Source organism: Pleurodeles waltl, chromosome 3_1 (genome assembly GCF_031143425.1).
Source record: "Pleurodeles waltl isolate 20211129_DDA chromosome 3_1, aPleWal1.hap1.20221129, whole genome shotgun sequence".
Lineage (NCBI taxonomy): Eukaryota > Metazoa > Chordata > Amphibia > Caudata > Salamandridae > Pleurodeles > Pleurodeles waltl.
The window spans coordinates 1,772,133,890-1,772,150,410 of record NC_090440.1 but is presented as its reverse complement, the minus strand read 5'-3'; the positions used below and the strand labels follow the sequence as shown (position 1 = coordinate 1,772,150,410).

Genomic DNA, 16,521 nt, shown 5'->3' with positions numbered 1-16,521 from the left:
GCCTTCAATATAAATGTGTAAAAACTCCAAGTCGTTTTATAAAATGTATATGCTATTGTAGTTTCATAAATGTGGAGCTTCAAGCCATTCAACACCAAGGGGGTCATTCCGACCCTGGCGGTAAAAACCGCCAGGGCCGTGAACGACGGAAAGCACCGCCAACAGGCTGGCGGTGCTTCCTGGGCCATTCTGACCGCGGCGGTAAAGCCGCGGTCAGAAAACCGGGTCCCGCCGGATTAACCCCGGTTGGCCCAATCCGCCATGGCGGCGCTGCAAGCAGCGCCGCCATGAGGAATCTGACCCCCTTCCCGCCAGCCTGTTTCTGGCGGTTTTTACCGCCAGGAACAGGCTGGCGGGAACGGATGTCCTGGGGCCCCTGGGGGCCCCTGCACTGCCCATGCCACTGGCATGGGCAGTGCAGGGGCCCCCTAACAGGGCCCCATGAAGCTTTTCACTGTCTGCCTAGCAGACAGTGAAAAGCGCGACGGGTGCAACTGCACCCGTCGCACACCTGCAACACCACCGGCTCCATTCGGAGCCGGCTTCTGTGTTGCAGGCAGCCTTCCCGCTGGGCCGGCGGGCGCTAACAATGTTAGAGCCCGCCGGCCCAGCGGGAAGTTCGGAATGGCCCCAGCGGTCTTCCGACCGCGGAGCGGCCATATGGCGGTTCCCGCCAGGCGGGCGGCGACCGCCACCCGCCGCAGTTGGAATGAGGGCCAAAGTCTTTTTAATGGCCGAGCACTTGCCTGGTGCAGTCAACAATCTGGTAGACACGCTGAGCTGATGTGCAGAAAAATGCCAAAAATGGAAATTGAAGCCAAGCCAATATAAAAACCTCTTCCAAAAAGCCAAACCTTAATCTCTTTGCCATTAACATCAATCATACGTGCTGCTACTACGCCAGCAGACGCACTCTGCCAGAGTAATGGGAGTACGTGTTTTCTATAACATGGTCCGTGACCTTTAACACCGTTCTCTCTCATCTCGAGCGTGCTGAGCAAGAGGAAATAAGAACTGGACCTTGCAAGCTCAATAGCCCCAGCATGGCCCCCCCCAGTGTTGGTATGCAGAAGCACCACCGATATAGCTAATACCATAGCCAGATATGCTGTCTCCAGCTTACTGCCAAGTTCTCCATCCCAACCGAGCATCAGTGAACATGTTAGCATGGCTCCTGAGCACTGAGTTTCGCCTCCGAGTTGTGGCAGATTAATGCAGAAGGATACTTGCCCAGGCCAAAAACTTGCCACAAATAAATCTTACAGAGAAATGGAAACGATTCTGCTTCTGGTGGGCAGCCCACAACCTCCATCCATTAACAATGTTGTCACACTAGATCAGATCTTGCAATACTTGCTTGAGTTAGCACAGTTAGTCTTACACACGCCTCAATTAAGGTTCATATTGAAGCAATTTGCAATTTTTAAGTGATTCAGACAAACCTTCCCTATTTGCTAATGAAGGAACCCACTGTAATATTCTTCGGAGTCTACACCCCTCTGAAGCATCCTGCACTTTTATAGCAACCAAATACTGTCTTCTCACAACTCATAGGAACCCATTTGAACGAACATTAAAGCAGGAATAACATACATCCCGTGGAAGCTCACAAGAGCGTTAACATCAGCTAGAAGAGTTAATGAAATACAGGTTTTCACAAAAATAAAGGTTCTCCAATTTCGCAGACACAATCAGATTAAGAACAAATCCTCAATTTATGCATTTTATACTTAAGGTTTCCACGGACTTTCACCTGAATGAGCCAGTGACATTGTAGACCTTTTTTCCGAAATTCCTCCAATGTAGTGGAATGAATGCTACATACATTTGAACGTCAGGAGGTGTCTTCAATTCTGTACCATTATGATCAAGCACTTTCATAAGCCTTACCAGCTATTAAAGCATTTGGAAATCCTCAAAAACACACCCTATCTCCAAACCAGGCACAGCCCCCTGGGTTACAGCAGCAAGAACATACTGTCATGCAAAAGCAGGGAGACCTTTTTAGGGACCTGTTACAGTGCATCCCGCGAGTACTTCTATGGCTCTGTTAGCTGGAGTGCCTTTGGCAGACATATGTGGGACAGAAAGCAGGCCAGATCAACACACCTTCATCCAAAATAAGTGGCATATTTATGAGTGGCTTGCACTGCTGTTAGCATCACTTTTAGTGATGCAGTGGTGGTGCAAACCGCTCAACTATATATATGGGACCATGAAGAAAAGTGGCTTCGACTGGCCTCATAGATATGGAGTCGCTGCGTTGCCTTACTCTGCACCAGGGAGGTGTTTTATGGGCGTTGCAGAAGGTTTTCCCAAGCAACACCCATGGATTTTGACACATCCCCAGATATAAAAGAGCCTGTAAACCTCGGGATGCATCAACATCTTATGCTGCCCCAGGGCAAGCGTAACAAGGAGAAATATCTTCATTTCTCCTCATATTTTACTCTTTCTATATGTACTGCATTGTACAGCACACAGAAAGAGGAAAACGCCTCTATGGACTGTTTTCGTGCAGGATGGCATCACATAACCACAATAAACTACGGTTAGCTCTACATTTTTAATATTTCTCACACCACCTTCTCTTCTATTGACTTTCTCCTTGCAATCATTACCTGCTTCATTGTGAAAACGGCAGGGAGGGATACTTCATCAGGATGGCTCAGAATCACGTTTGAGCATTTAGAATTTAGTTCCCTGCCCAAGGCCTTGATGTCTGTAGATGCATTCTGTCTGTTGTGGGAATGGTTTTTTACAGGTGCAAAGAGATCTTCTGAAGGCTCTGATGAGCTGCTTGGCAGCCTCAAGGAGTAGCTGTTCTTTGGGTGAGAAACTGAAAATATGTTATACTGCGTTAAACTTAGTACAGTGGTTTACAACTTTAAAATATGAGTGAAATGTGTCATTGATAAATCATTCATGAAATATCTCTCAGTCAATAAGACATTTTCACAAACAAATTTGATTCCATAAGTACGTGATTTTCTCTAGATTTGATTATTTCAACTGATTCACACAAAGATGCTATGGGGCAGTCAGTTAAAAGGTGAGCCCAGTACTTAATGTGTCATATAGGCGCTAGAGTGAGTTCATTAGCAGTTATGTATGTGGCTTCCCTTACCTGGCAGATCTTTGGAAGTTTTCTTGGGGAACCAGACCACCTCTTAAAGACTGCAATAGCGCTTCTTAGAGTACAAATACTATGAAACAACTTCAGTGTTCAGTACCCTCTTAACGTATAGATTCATGACAAGATAAGAGGGTTTAACTTCGCAGGTGAGGGTCCTCAGAATGGGTAACAGCATCAAAGAGACAAGTCACCACATCCTTTGTGTGTAAAAGAAGACAAAAGTAAACCATGAGGCTATGGTAGATGTTAGCAAGGGGGAATGTCAGGTTTACTTTAGGGCCCTAGTAGCTTTGTGCCCCCCAGCTCGGGCATATTTATGAGCCCCTAGCGCCACTGGAGTGTCACTTTCAGTGACGCTCACCTCTGCTCCATATTTACACTGAGGTGTTACACCACTTTTTGTGGCGTTACACCTCTTTGTAAATAAGGGCCCCTCCGATGCAGTTACCTGCATCAGAGGGGCATGCAATGAGTGTGGCTGTGAGCGTGCCACAGTAACACCCATTGCATTTTGACGCTGCCTCAGATTTACAAGATTTCGTAAACCTGAGGCAGTGCCAAAATCTAACGCCACCCCCAGGGCTGGTGTTAGCAAGGCACAACAAGGAGGAATACTTTTATTCCTCCTTGTATTTTGCTTTTTCTATGCTATAAGCATAGAAAGAGCAAAATGCCAAAAATGATTGTTTATGTGAGGGAAGGTATCCCTTCCTGCACATAAACAATCATTTGAAAATGACACTTTGGCACTTCTGTGTGTGCTGCATTGTGCAGCGCACACAGAAGTACCAAAGCACGATTAGTGATTGTTTATGTGTGGGAAGGAACACCTTCCTGCACATAAACAGTCACCCCCTTCAACGCAGACATCCTTGCACAATGGTTCAGATACCTGCGTTGCGCAGGCAGCTAAATTTAGCGCCAGCACAGGGGACAACAAAGCGGTGCGCCTTATTCACTTAAATATGGCGCATTCCTGTGTTGTGGAAATGTTGGAGTGCGACGCTGCCAATTTTGACGTAAAGTTGCGTTCTGTCATTTTCCCATAAATATGGGCCTCAATTTTCCTGAGCTTTATTTTGCCACCAGAGAAAGCACCCAGTGTAGCGTTTCTTAGATTGGCTCAATGTGTTTGGAAAAGTGAAGAATGCTTTTGAATAACATAATGGGTCTCTTCCCTGATTCAATTAAACTGGAACAAATCACAGTCAGGCATGCCCCACAATCCTACAATTAATGGGGTAAGTCTTCATCATTGTGGGAACATGTTCCAAAAGTGCCATGCTTTCCATACACTCATGTAACCTAATAAACATACATAATGGTTGAAGGAAACCTTGATGCCTAGAGAACATAATACATAGGCACAAATACTAAAACTTGATAAGGTTTTCCCTGGAACAAATGGCAGCTCACTTTCACCACAGTGAAGAATCTGGGTCTTCAAGTTTTCTATTTCACAGGAGAAACGTGCAGACCTTCCCAACTCCTCATCGTATTTACGTTCACTGACAAAATGCTAAAAGAGATATGAGGAAAGAATATCAGAATTTATATAATACCTCCTATGGGATTTTCAAAAAAGTGTGGTCAAGGTGAGGGAGAAAATCAATACATAAAATGCAAGATTAAGATTTCCATAATATATATTCATCTTACGCAACCCCCTAATATAGAGAGCTGGGGTTATGATACACTACTGAAATATACAATACAATCTTTTGGCCCTCATTATGAGTGACTCAGTAAATTGCAGCCCCTGGCCAAACACCTGTTTATGCAAAGGTTACAATCAGAACTAAGTTAGAGTGTACTGCACCTAGAATGTCCATGTTTGATAAAGACCAACCCCTAGAGTCTAGCTTCATTCAACAGGTAAATTCTTCTAAAATTGAACAGGTGAAAAATGTCTGGGGAACTACGGGGAAATACAGATTGATTTTGGTGCTCAAAGCACCAACATGTTATTTTCAATTTAGACGGGAGCCAACATTTAGTAGACGTTTAATAGGCCCAATACATAAAAATCCCTGGGGTATAGATATTTAGGAGGGTTGATAAATAACATATCCCTCTTCAGGACACTCGAACTGAGAGCTTACATATGAATTTTAACAATTTAAAAACAAAATATTTTTTGCAATCCAATAAATCACTAATTAGGAAAAACCAAACAACAGACAGCACAGAAAAATCTCTTTACACATTAATTTTTTATGTGTCTTCATGTAGTGAAGAAGTAAACATGAATAAAATTACACTTTAGTAACCGTACTCCTGCTTCATCATTTTAACGTTAGGCCCATTGAGGTGATTAATAGAACTACCAAGTCACATACAAGAATCTGAGAGGGTTAGGATTCTTACACAATGCAATTACAAAAGAAAAATCTCAGATGGATTCATTTGAACACTTGGCCTCAGAGAAGAGCATACATATAATGAAGCATTGCCATCAATGTGTGATTAAGAGCCCGGATCTCTTTTCAACACAAACCATTTGGGTTTGACAATTAATCTGGTTAGGTGAGACTTTTAATTGGTAACTCCAGACGGGGAGTGGAATACAATGGGGAAAAACTAAGGCACCTGCCATTAGACCTTTTGTGGGAGGCTTTTGGTGGTATCTCAACCAATAATCTAATAAAACTTTTGGGAAACAGAAGGATCTCCACACTCTAAAGATTCTGTCCAAGGTCCTCTGACCAAATCTTTGGTGACCAATTCTCTCCATACCAACTGTAATTTTTAAACATCTTACTTGGAACAAAAACATTTCCAACCTGTCTTAAGTCTGGACAAATCAAGCTATTACTCAAAAAAGCCTCTTCACAAACGAACCACTTAACTTCAGACCTTTATCAGTTCTGCCGTTATTAGGCAAAACCCTTGAACACATAGTAAATGTTCAAATAAAAAAAACATCACTAAAACAAACTTCTAAGCACTAACTAGTCAGGAATCAGAGAAGGATGCAGCAAGGAAAATGCCAACCTAACTCTAGTCTGTGACAGACTCCTAGACCAGATGTCGCCAACTGGTTTATTGCAAGCGAGCTTTTAATTACCAGTAGCTCGCAGACACCTTCAGAGTAGCTAACAGCCTTGAGTTCATATTACATAAGTACATGGTCACATTTTTCTTTTAAAGTTAATGGGAAGCCATGCATACTTTACATTATTATCTTCAGACTGCAGAGAGCACCTGATAATGAGCAGTGCTGGAGTCAGGTTTATGACCCAGGGCACGATTATGGATAACTGAAGCACTGAGGTATTTAGATCTTAAATAAAAGTCTGTGTCAACTTAATATTGGAGTATGAGAACAAAATGATAATTCTGAATGCTTCTAACGGGAGAAAATAAAAATGAAGAGTGAACGTAATGATTAAGTTAGCTCTTCATTTTAATTGTTCCCATTTCAAAGTGTTGCATTTTCAAACACCAGGCCTCTTGCTGCCAGAAGCCAGTAGCCACTGTGCCATATTTATGTCTGAAACATATAGTCAATTTATAAATGGGAGAGATTTAAAGTGAAGAAAAATATTTCGATGAAACATTGAGCCAATGTTTTTCTTACCTTTCAAGTAAGCCAATTGTGTTTTATGAACCATGCTCTCAGTGAAACACATGGCAGCCCTGTAATATTGCCCCTAATCAAAGTATTTTGCTCAATCCATAGTATTTGGCTCTATGCACATTAGGCTTAAAGTCAATGAAGGTGGGTGTTGGGGTGTCTGGTAACACTGCGTGAGTGGCTTGGCCTTCAGTAGCTCACAATGATTTTTAGTGATCACAAGTAGCTCTCACTACAAAACAAAGTTGTAGACCCCTGCTCCTAGACAATGTTAAATCATGCATTCTGGTCCTAGAAGTTGCAGCAGCATCTTCTTGACACCAACACCTTAAAAACGAAGCTGGCTAGAAGGCACTGCCGTAAAGTGATTGAGATCTTGCCCTAATGAATGACCCAGCACCATAAAGGTGGATCTATAAAGTTCAACACCTATTCCCTTGTAAGTGAGCACAAGGTTCCATTCTGGACTCAAGGACTTAGGGCCTCATTCCGACCCTGGCAGTTATAGACAGCCAGGGTGGAGGCCGGAGGTAGCACCGCCAACAGGCTGGCGGTGCTACATGGGCAATTCGCCGCGGTCAGAAAAGGGCAACCAGCGGTTTCCCGCCGGTTTACCCCTGCCCAAGGGAATCCTCCATTGCGGCACTGCTTGCAGCGCCGCCATGGGGATTCCGACCCCCTTCCCGCCATCCTGTTCCTGGCGGTTATTACCGACAGGAACAGGATGGCGGGAACGGGTGTCGTGGGGCCCCACATAGATTTTCAGTGTCTGCGTGGCAGACACTGAAAATCGCGACGGGTGCAACTGCACCCGTCGCACCCCTTCCACTCAGCCGGCTCTATTCGGAGCCGGCATCCTCATGGAAGGGGGTTTCCCGCTGGGTGGGCGGGCGGCCTTCTGGCGGTCGCCCGCCCGCCCAGCGGGAAACTCAGAATTACCGCGGCGGTCTTTTGACCGCGCGGCGGTATTCTGACGGCGGGACTTTGGCGGGCGTCCTCCGCCGCCCGTCAAAGTCAGAATGACCCCCTTAGTAACCTATCCATTTAACCCATAAACCAAAAACTAAGATTATGCCTAAACTTCAACCAATGTGTGACATTTACCTAAATCTAAAATATCTTTAAGAACAGACACCACAACCATAGGAAGGTTCTTCAAACCACAAAATAATGGCTTTCTAATGACTTTATCAGACTCAGTTCACAGAAGACTTAAATTCTACTCTTCATCCCTAACACCAACAGCACAAAGCCAACAGCTGCATCAATAACTCAGACCCACTCATGGTCTCAAACAATTGTAAAGAAAGCTAAATTGTTGGATTTCATCAAAGATGATGAAGCCTCTTTATAAAGTCCCACACATAACAAGCAAAACTTGCTCAGTGGCAACTATGCACCATTCATAACTGAAAATACCTAATAACTGAACATGATCTCTGCACACTTGCACAAAACTTTGTTCTCTTGAAACTAGACTATGGATTGCACTATGCCCGGGCCAACCAAAATGTAGCCTTATTTACTGAGGTCTTGAATTCAGCATAAGGTTAATCTCCAACACCGAAGGGGACGAACAAATTGCCCTGTCCTCATTACGCTAATGGAAAGCTGCTGCATAACATGCAGCACATTAAACATCTGCAATAAAACAGCCTTTAGACTGAAAGTTTTAAGAGAACAAAGAAGCTATAGAAAGAATAACAACCTCACATTAGAAAACCCAGACCATGGCTCCTCTTTCATTTCCTAATCATTTTCTCACACTTATGCCTTTCCCATCAACCTCAAATGCATTAAGCAATGCTAGACAAGACTGTCACAAAGTGGGGTCTGGTTGCATAATTTGTTTCTGGTCTGCTTTTCATGTTGGGCATATATATGATTTTTAAGTTTTGGCATACTTAGTGCTCCTAGTTCAAACTTCCTCATACTGGTATGAAGTGTGATCTCCGCAATGGAGGTAATAGGTGCTTGATATTCTCTCTTTATATTCAAAGAGTGTGAGCTGCTGTGCCTACAAGTGTGAACATGGATTCAAATTTACTAATGATTTGTGCCTAAGCAAAATCATGCAAAGTGATGTAAAGCAGTGCAAACTGATGTGGCACTTTCTTTCAAGGTGTGTTACCTGAGTGTGACTAAGGAGGGATCAGCATAAGCAGCCAGGCAGCCAGAGTTTTTGATGAAAAGCCCTATTTGTTAAGGTAACCAGACCAGGCTTTGTGTAAAAAAAATAAAAAATAAAGCCCTGAACCAGATGCTATCAAGGAGAAATCTTTTAACGTCTTCAAACATTATTTATACACATTGCATGTGTACTACATTGTACAGCACATTTACAGTATGTAGAATGTTTCAGAATGTGTGGAGGCATAAGATCTTGGGCCAGATGTGGAAATCATTTTTCCTGTCTCACACAGCCTGACTCACAGAATTGGGACGTTTGCATGCAATGCAGAAGGTCCACACACCCCTTATTGGTGTACAGGGCCTACTTTAATAATCCCAAGTGCTCTATTTGTGTTAGTTTGGTCGAGCAGCTTAGGTTTATTAGAGGGGAGTGTTGAGCATTTGTTGTAAACACACAGTCAATAAATGGTTCACACACTTAATAAGAAATCCACCACCAATTTATAAAATTAAGACAGATTTTTATAGGGATTTAGACACCAGGATCTTTAGAACAACGTTAGTACAATATCGATTTTAAAAAGGAAATAGAAAAAAATAACGGTTTTGAGACATGCACCTTTAATGCCACAGTGTTATCCTATGGGAGAAAAACACAAATAGCAAACACGTAATTGCAGGTGGAGTTCAGAGGTATCCTTTGGAACTTAAGGTGCTAGGGGGCCAAGGTTCAAAGTACCCAAGGTCCAAAGTACCACCAACAGTTCCACTTTACCTGTCGGGTGCAGAGGTGCTGGTTGGGATGGTAGCCTTGACCACTACACCGTTAAGGTCACTAGGGACCTGAAACAAAGGCTGCAATGGGGGGCTTGAGGAGAAGTCAGGAACAACCCAAAGGCGGGGCTCAAATCAAGGGGACCCTCAAGCCTAGGTGGCGCAGTCTCACGTCGTGGACCCGGGCTGTGGGGCTGGGGTGCAGAGGGTCTTGCCTGGCTGGGCACTTGCATTTGAAGTTCTCATGGCTGGGCAGTCGATCTGCAGAGGGGGAAAAAACTAAACAACAGGGCCACTGTTGTTGCGGGTCTTGGCTGTCCTGATGCCCCTTGATGTGCAAAAAGGCTTCCACAATAGTGGGTTCTAGTCTGGAAGCGAAACAAGCCTTGGCTGTGTCGTATAGCTATTTTTGCCATATTTTAGACTCGTTAATTTAGCAAACTAGGCCTGCTGTTGTGCCCTTTAGCCCAGTTACATTTTATTTGGCATTGCTTTATTCAAGCAAGAGCCACATTTGCAGTGTTGTTTTATTTATTTCTATCTAGTTGTCCTTTGGCCTAGGAAAGCTTTGCGTTCTCAGTAGGACATTCATTTCACATTGTGCTTACTTCAAGGCTACAGTCAGATAGGGTTGCTGGAAAAAATGGTACATTGTGTCTGCAACATTCACAGAAGCACACACATGGGGACTATGTTTTAGAATGTCAACTGTTTTATTATAAGAACAATCCTTTGTCCCATACACATTAGAGGGAGATTCCATCCAGATAACCATGACTGCATGCTGATTGCCCTGCTACAGCTGCTTGCTTAGACTGCCGAACCCCTGATCTACATGGGGACTGTGTCTTTCCAGACTACAGGCTTCCTTACTCAGGTATGAGGGATGATGTTTTCCCAGGGGAAACCTGAAGGGCGGATTAGGCTTATTATGCTGTGCTTGAGCATAGCGTAGGTAGGAGAACTATATATATATCACTCCTAGTGACAGTATGGTGGGTCTGTTTTTGTGTTTCACTCTCCTTGTCACCCTCTTGCTTTTATTGTGTTTTATCATCCTAGTTATTGCAATTCATACCATTTTATCTCTAATGCAGTTACTTCAATAAACCCTTATTGAACTATATTCTGTCTCCGTTGTCTTTGCCTGTGTGAGACCTATGTAACTAAGAGAAATGGACGAGATCTGATTGACCACGATTCCCCGAGGAATCTTCCTTGTCATGCACCTGGTGCCACAATCATCCTTGCTCATTGGTAGAGATGAGGCGCTGCTAGTTAGCCGGAAAACCTGGATTATGCCAACAGGCATCACATGGTGTGGAATTGTATTTAGTACACCACAATGTAAATGATTGTGCCCCCCAAATCCAGTAGCCTCATTAAAATAATGAGAACCTATGTGACAGCTGATGCAAGTACCCCAGTACTCAGTGTATTAATGTGGGAAGGGGGTCTTGTATCTCAAAACTCAGCAGAGAGATGGGGCAGACCTCCTACAGCCACAAAGTCCTCCTCCTGAAGTGGTTCTCTCTCGGTGGGCCCGATTGTCAGCAACACGCTGAACCGGGCAGATGTGGCTGCTGCCAGCAGATGCCAGGGGTATGGTTCCTCCACCTCAACGGAGATGATAGCTGGTTGTCCAAGTGCTGGACAGACTTCCAGGTGTTGGGGGGGATGCACATCGCAGGATGAGTCAAGTCTTTGCAATTGTTAAGGAGCCAGCGGCAAGGCAGGGTTTGACACCACTTTCTATTCAGGTCCTTGGTTCTCACTGACTCGCCTCTTCTTTGACTTTCTTCAGTTTCTAAGAACTCAACTCTGCAGGCCAGGTGTCAAGGGACCCCTAAAATACTCAATTTTAGAGCCTTTAGGGGAGTACAGGGTAGTAGCCAATGAGTTACCTACCAATAGTGCATCTAGGCCCCCTACATTACCTCTTCCCAGGTGTGTGGGCATTAACCTGACCCAGATATCTCTATTTAACCAATAACAAGATGGGGAAACCCTTTTTTGGCTGTTCACTTTAGATAACCAACTTTAGAGGTGTGGCTAGCCTGTGGAAGAAACATGCCTCCTAAGTAACTATTTTCACGCCTGCTCTGGTGCCATCAGTACAGATTTATTAAGAAAGCTGTTTGATACTAAACACTATTACTTTCAGAGAAGCTATTGTGTAGCTGTGTAACTCGTAATGACCAGTGCCCAGTACATGTCCTCCATTCGCTTCCTGAACACTTACAATGACTGGCAATGGAACTAGGCATCACAGGGAATATCTGCTCATGCAGAGGGTGCCCTCACATGTAATATACTGCACACTGCCATAGGACTTTAAAGACCTGCTGTAGGCGTGACTTACATATAGTTCATGCAGTGTACTTGGGTACTGCACACAGGGAGTGGGATATGTCGTGTTTTCGAAATGGCTTGCACCATTTCACACATCCTGCAATGGCAGTCTGCCAGAAGTTTGAGTTTGGGTCCCTTTGGATGGCATAATACATGCTGCAGCCCTTAGAGACCCTCTTTAGTACACATGCCCGAGGTACCAAGGGTACCATTTACCAGGGCCTTACAAGGGTGTTAAAGTCTTTGCCAATTGGATTACAATTAACATGTGTAGGTTTTAGGGGAAGAGGACTGTCAGTGGGGCCTGGTTAGTAGGGTCCCAGTGCACTTCCAATCAAGAGCATTAGTACCAGTGGGCAATATGTGGGGGTGACCATGTCTAAAAGGGGCATTTACCTACACAAGTCCCCTCTCCCCCCAGACGAAGGAGAATGAGCCTACCCTTTCCCAAGGGGGGCTTCATCTTCTAAGTGGAAAAACCTGGAAAGGTTATCTATATTGTCTTGGTCAGTCCCAGGTCTGTGTTACACTATAACGTCCATTCCCTGTAGAGAGATGGACCACCTCACCAGTTTGGAGTTTGAGTGCTGAGCACAGTGCTTCTTTCACAGTGTCAAAAGCCTTTACAGCTCACTGTCCAGTTAACCTTTTTTGGTTGTTTCTTAGATGTCAGTTCTGTGAGGGGTGCAACAATAGTCCAACATCCTGTAGTACCCAGTAAAGCCAAGGAATGCCCTGACTGGAGTCTGGTTTGTTGGAGCCACCCAGTCCACAATAGTCTGGATCTTTGGTTGTAAGGGTCAAACTTGTCCTCCACCTACAAGGTGGCCAAAGTATAAAACTGATCCCTGCCCTATCTGGCACTTACTGGCCTTGATAATGCGACCTGCCCTCTGCAGACCCTCAAGGACCTTTACATGGTAAATAAGGTGATCTTGCAAATTGGAGCTATAGAAAGCTATAGCATCAAAATATACTGAACTAAAATACTCCAACCTAGTTAGGACTTCTGTGTTCCCCAAAGAAGGTCTGGGAGTTCGCAGGCGCATTCTTTAGACCAAATGGCAATATATTAAACTGGTAATGTCCATAGGGGGTCGGGAATGCTGACTTTTTTGGGCTCCGGGGTAAGACCAATTTGCCAGTACCCTCAGGTTAAGTCAAAGGTACTGAGAAACTTTGCTGCACCCAGCTTGTCAATGAGCTCATCTGCCCTTGAAATAGGGTAAGCATCAGTCTTTATGACTGCATTGAGACCCCTGTAGTCCACAAAACACCTCAGCTCTGGTTTACCTCCCTTGGAATGATGTTTGAGGGCTAAGACCACTAGGCTGGCCCTGGGGCTTTCAGAGGGTTCAATCACCACTAACTCCAGCGTTTTGTAGATTTTATTTTTGACAGGGTGGTTGTCCCCAGTGTTGACATCATGTGTGCATCAGTTTGTCTGGCCAGGGGTTATAGAAAAGAGTTCAGCCTATTGCCCCAGGAATTGCCTGCAGTTAGTTGTGGGCATTGAAGGATTTTAGGAAGAAGTCTTCCTTAATAAGCCCATCTTTATGGTTGTTAGAGAGGCTGTCAGGGAGAGATTCACTTTTTTCCTTCTATCCTTCATCAGTGACCATGAGCATAGTCACATCAGCCCTGTCATAAAAAGGTATCAGGCGGTTCACATGGATGAACCTCTGGAGGCTCCTGGGAGTGCCAACGTCCACCAAGTAGATGATCTCTCCTTTTCTTTCAAGGATAGGGTAGGGTCCACTCCATTTGTCCTGGAGGGCTCTAGGTGCCACAAGCTCCAATATCCATATCTTTTGCCCAGGTTGAACTTCAGTCAGTGCAGCATTTTGGTCAAACCACTGCTTGTAGAGCTCTTGGCTTGCTGCAAGGTTGTGGTTTTCTTTTTTTCCATGTACTCAGCCATCCTGGAATGAAGGTCAAGTACATAATCCACTACGTCCAGTCCAGTTGAAGCTCTATGAGAGGCTTCGTCAAGCCTTCCCTCATCAGATTCAGAGGACCCCCTTAGAGGACCGCTAACAGGATGGCCAAACAGAAGTTCAAACGGACTAAAGCCCACTCCTTTCTCTGGCACCTCTGTGTAGGCGAAAAGCAGGAATGCAACAGGAGATCCCATCTTCTCCTAAGCTTTTCAGGGAGCGCCGTGATCATACCATTAATGGTCTTGTTAAACTGTTCAAAAAGACCTTTTGTTTGTTGGTGATATGGTGTGGTGAACTTATAGGTCACCCCACACACTCAGCCCACATTGCTTTCAGGTAAGCAGAAATTAAGTTATTACCTCTAGGGAAACCCACTCTTGTAAAAAAAATACTTAAGAGGACCCTGGCAACTGCAGGAGCAGTGACAGTTTCAAGGGGAATAGCCTCAAGATACCTGGTGACATGATCCACTACCATCAGAATAAGCCTGTTGCCTGAAGCTGTTAGAGGGTCAAGGGGGCCCACAATGTTGACCTCTACTCCTTTAACCTGACTACCCCTAAATACTCGATTTCGGGGTGTTTAGGGGATTATGGGGTAGTAGCCAATGGGCTACCTACCAATAGGGCGACAATGCCTCCTACATGACCACTTCCTGTGGGGACTTGGCATAACCCTGACCCAGAAGTCCCTATTTCACCAAATGCAAGATGGTGAAACCCTTTTCTGGCTGTTCACTTCAGGTAGCCCATCTTCGGGTGTGGCTAGCCTGTGGGTGAAACACGCCTCCTGAGTAACTAATTTCCTGCCTGCTCTGGTGCCAAATGAGCCCCAAATCTGGGGAGAAGCCGGGATTCCATGTTAAAGGTGGCAGAGGCTTTGAAGCCTGATGCTTCACGCACAAGTGCAGTGAAAACTCTTATGTCTCCAACTTGTGTAAGTAAAATAAAAAAAAAGTGGGCTGAATGTTTTTTGGGCTTCTCATGATGAGATGAGTGCAATTACGAAAGCTAGGTTAAGTAAAAAGAAATTTACTGGGAATTTGCATTTACCCAAACAAATGTATCCAGTAGTGGCTCCCTGGTAAGGGATTTCCTAGTTGTAAAACCACTGCCAAGGTACCATCCAACCATAGGTAAAATTACCCCTAATATTACCCCTACACTGGCTTGCAAATTGTACATATAGTTTAGGTGTAGGATGCTCCTGACCAAGCAATTTTGTACCAAATGGTCTAGAGATGTACCAAGGGGTGACCAGTCTGTAAAGAGCCTTCGGAATCATTATCGCATATATTGTTTTTTTGTCCTGTGTATCCACTCCAAAGAATAAAGTGGGTAGCTCCCCTGTGCAGGAATCTGGGCGCAGGCCACCACATGGAGGCTTATAGAATCCTCTCAAATGTTCTAGGTAGACCAATAGTTTTTTCAATTTGTAGATATTTATTCTCTGCATGGACTTGGTGCACCAAGTGTATTAAAGCAGCCCAGAAAAGGGTAGAGCCTTTGTAAAGCCTTGAAAGATGTGTGGCTTCCTGGAGTGAGCTATCCATATTATGGCCTAGCATTTTAATGCAATTATGCACATCTTATGGCTTAACACATTATTGCAATTTGCACATTTTGGTACGGAGCAAGGCTCCCCTTTGCTTGTCCATTTCTAACTTTTTTCTTTTTATTGGAGTTAATCTGTTTTTAACTTTAACAATGGTATGCACATGTAGACTTGCTACCTGACAATGTGTGATTTATTACTGAACAATTTCTTTGATCTACGACGAAACTTTGTATGCCTATGGGAGGATGTTTTTATGTGTCTTTTATATATGTTGCACTTTTATGATCCTGGAGATCGAAATAAAGTTATTACACACGCACAAGTGCAGCCTAGCTCCTGTCCGACCCCTTGTATAGCCTGGGAGTGGAACTCAACGGTTCCATCTATTAGCCCACTGCCTGCTCCCCACCTGCAGGCCTGCATGGGCCCACCACTCCCATTTATTTACCACCTGCCTAGAGCTTGTGCTAAACAGAAAAGGAAGTGTGGAAAAGAACCTGACAATTCCAAGTCTATATGATTATACCCAATTTCAAGGACAAAAATTCATAATTGCAAGGAGCCAGGTTGGAATTATTGGTTGTAAATGGCCCCTAGTGGTTAGTACACAGAAGATGGTGGTCAGTAATGTGAGTCAGTGTGATTGGCAAAAACTAAAAAATGAATAGAAAATGCCCACAGAAGATGCAAAGATTGTTTTTTTTATCCTGACCATTAAGAAATCATCTTTTCATTGTATTTAAACTAGCTTCAAGCTAAAACCACAGGTTCCTAAACAATGGTGTTGTAGAATATAAATTCAGGCTTTTAAAATATTGCAGATTTTGGAATTCCATTTGAAAAACAATAGTGAAATGAACCAAAAATAAATAGTTGACCAACCTTAATTTCTGATCTGAGTTCAGACAGTTGCGTGTCTGCCATCTGATGGGCTAGATCTGTCATCCTCTTCAGCTCCTCTGCCTTTTTCTGACGTGCAGTCAGGATGACCACTGGCAGGAGAATCAGCATAGAAAGAGTATTTAAACTTGGCTCATTAAGGAAGACTAGAA

The 16,521-nt window shown here is 44.1% G+C and overlaps 1 protein-coding gene across 2 annotated transcripts in view; it reads right to left on the bottom strand.

Moving 5' to 3' along the window:
• Window positions 1-16,521, bottom strand: part of SPATS2L (spermatogenesis associated serine rich 2 like) — a 200,512-nt gene that overhangs the window by 7,010 nt on the left and 176,981 nt on the right. For both annotated transcript variants that reach the window (XM_069225771.1, XM_069225772.1), the window contains exons 10-12: window positions 16,352-16,461; window positions 4,553-4,655; window positions 2,622-2,839 (exon numbers count right to left, since the gene is read on the bottom strand). In XM_069225771.1, coding sequence (XP_069081872.1) covers window positions 2,622-2,839; window positions 4,553-4,655; window positions 16,352-16,461 — 431 coding nt within the window. The remainder of the gene's footprint in view (window positions 1-2,621; window positions 2,840-4,552; window positions 4,656-16,351; window positions 16,462-16,521) is intronic.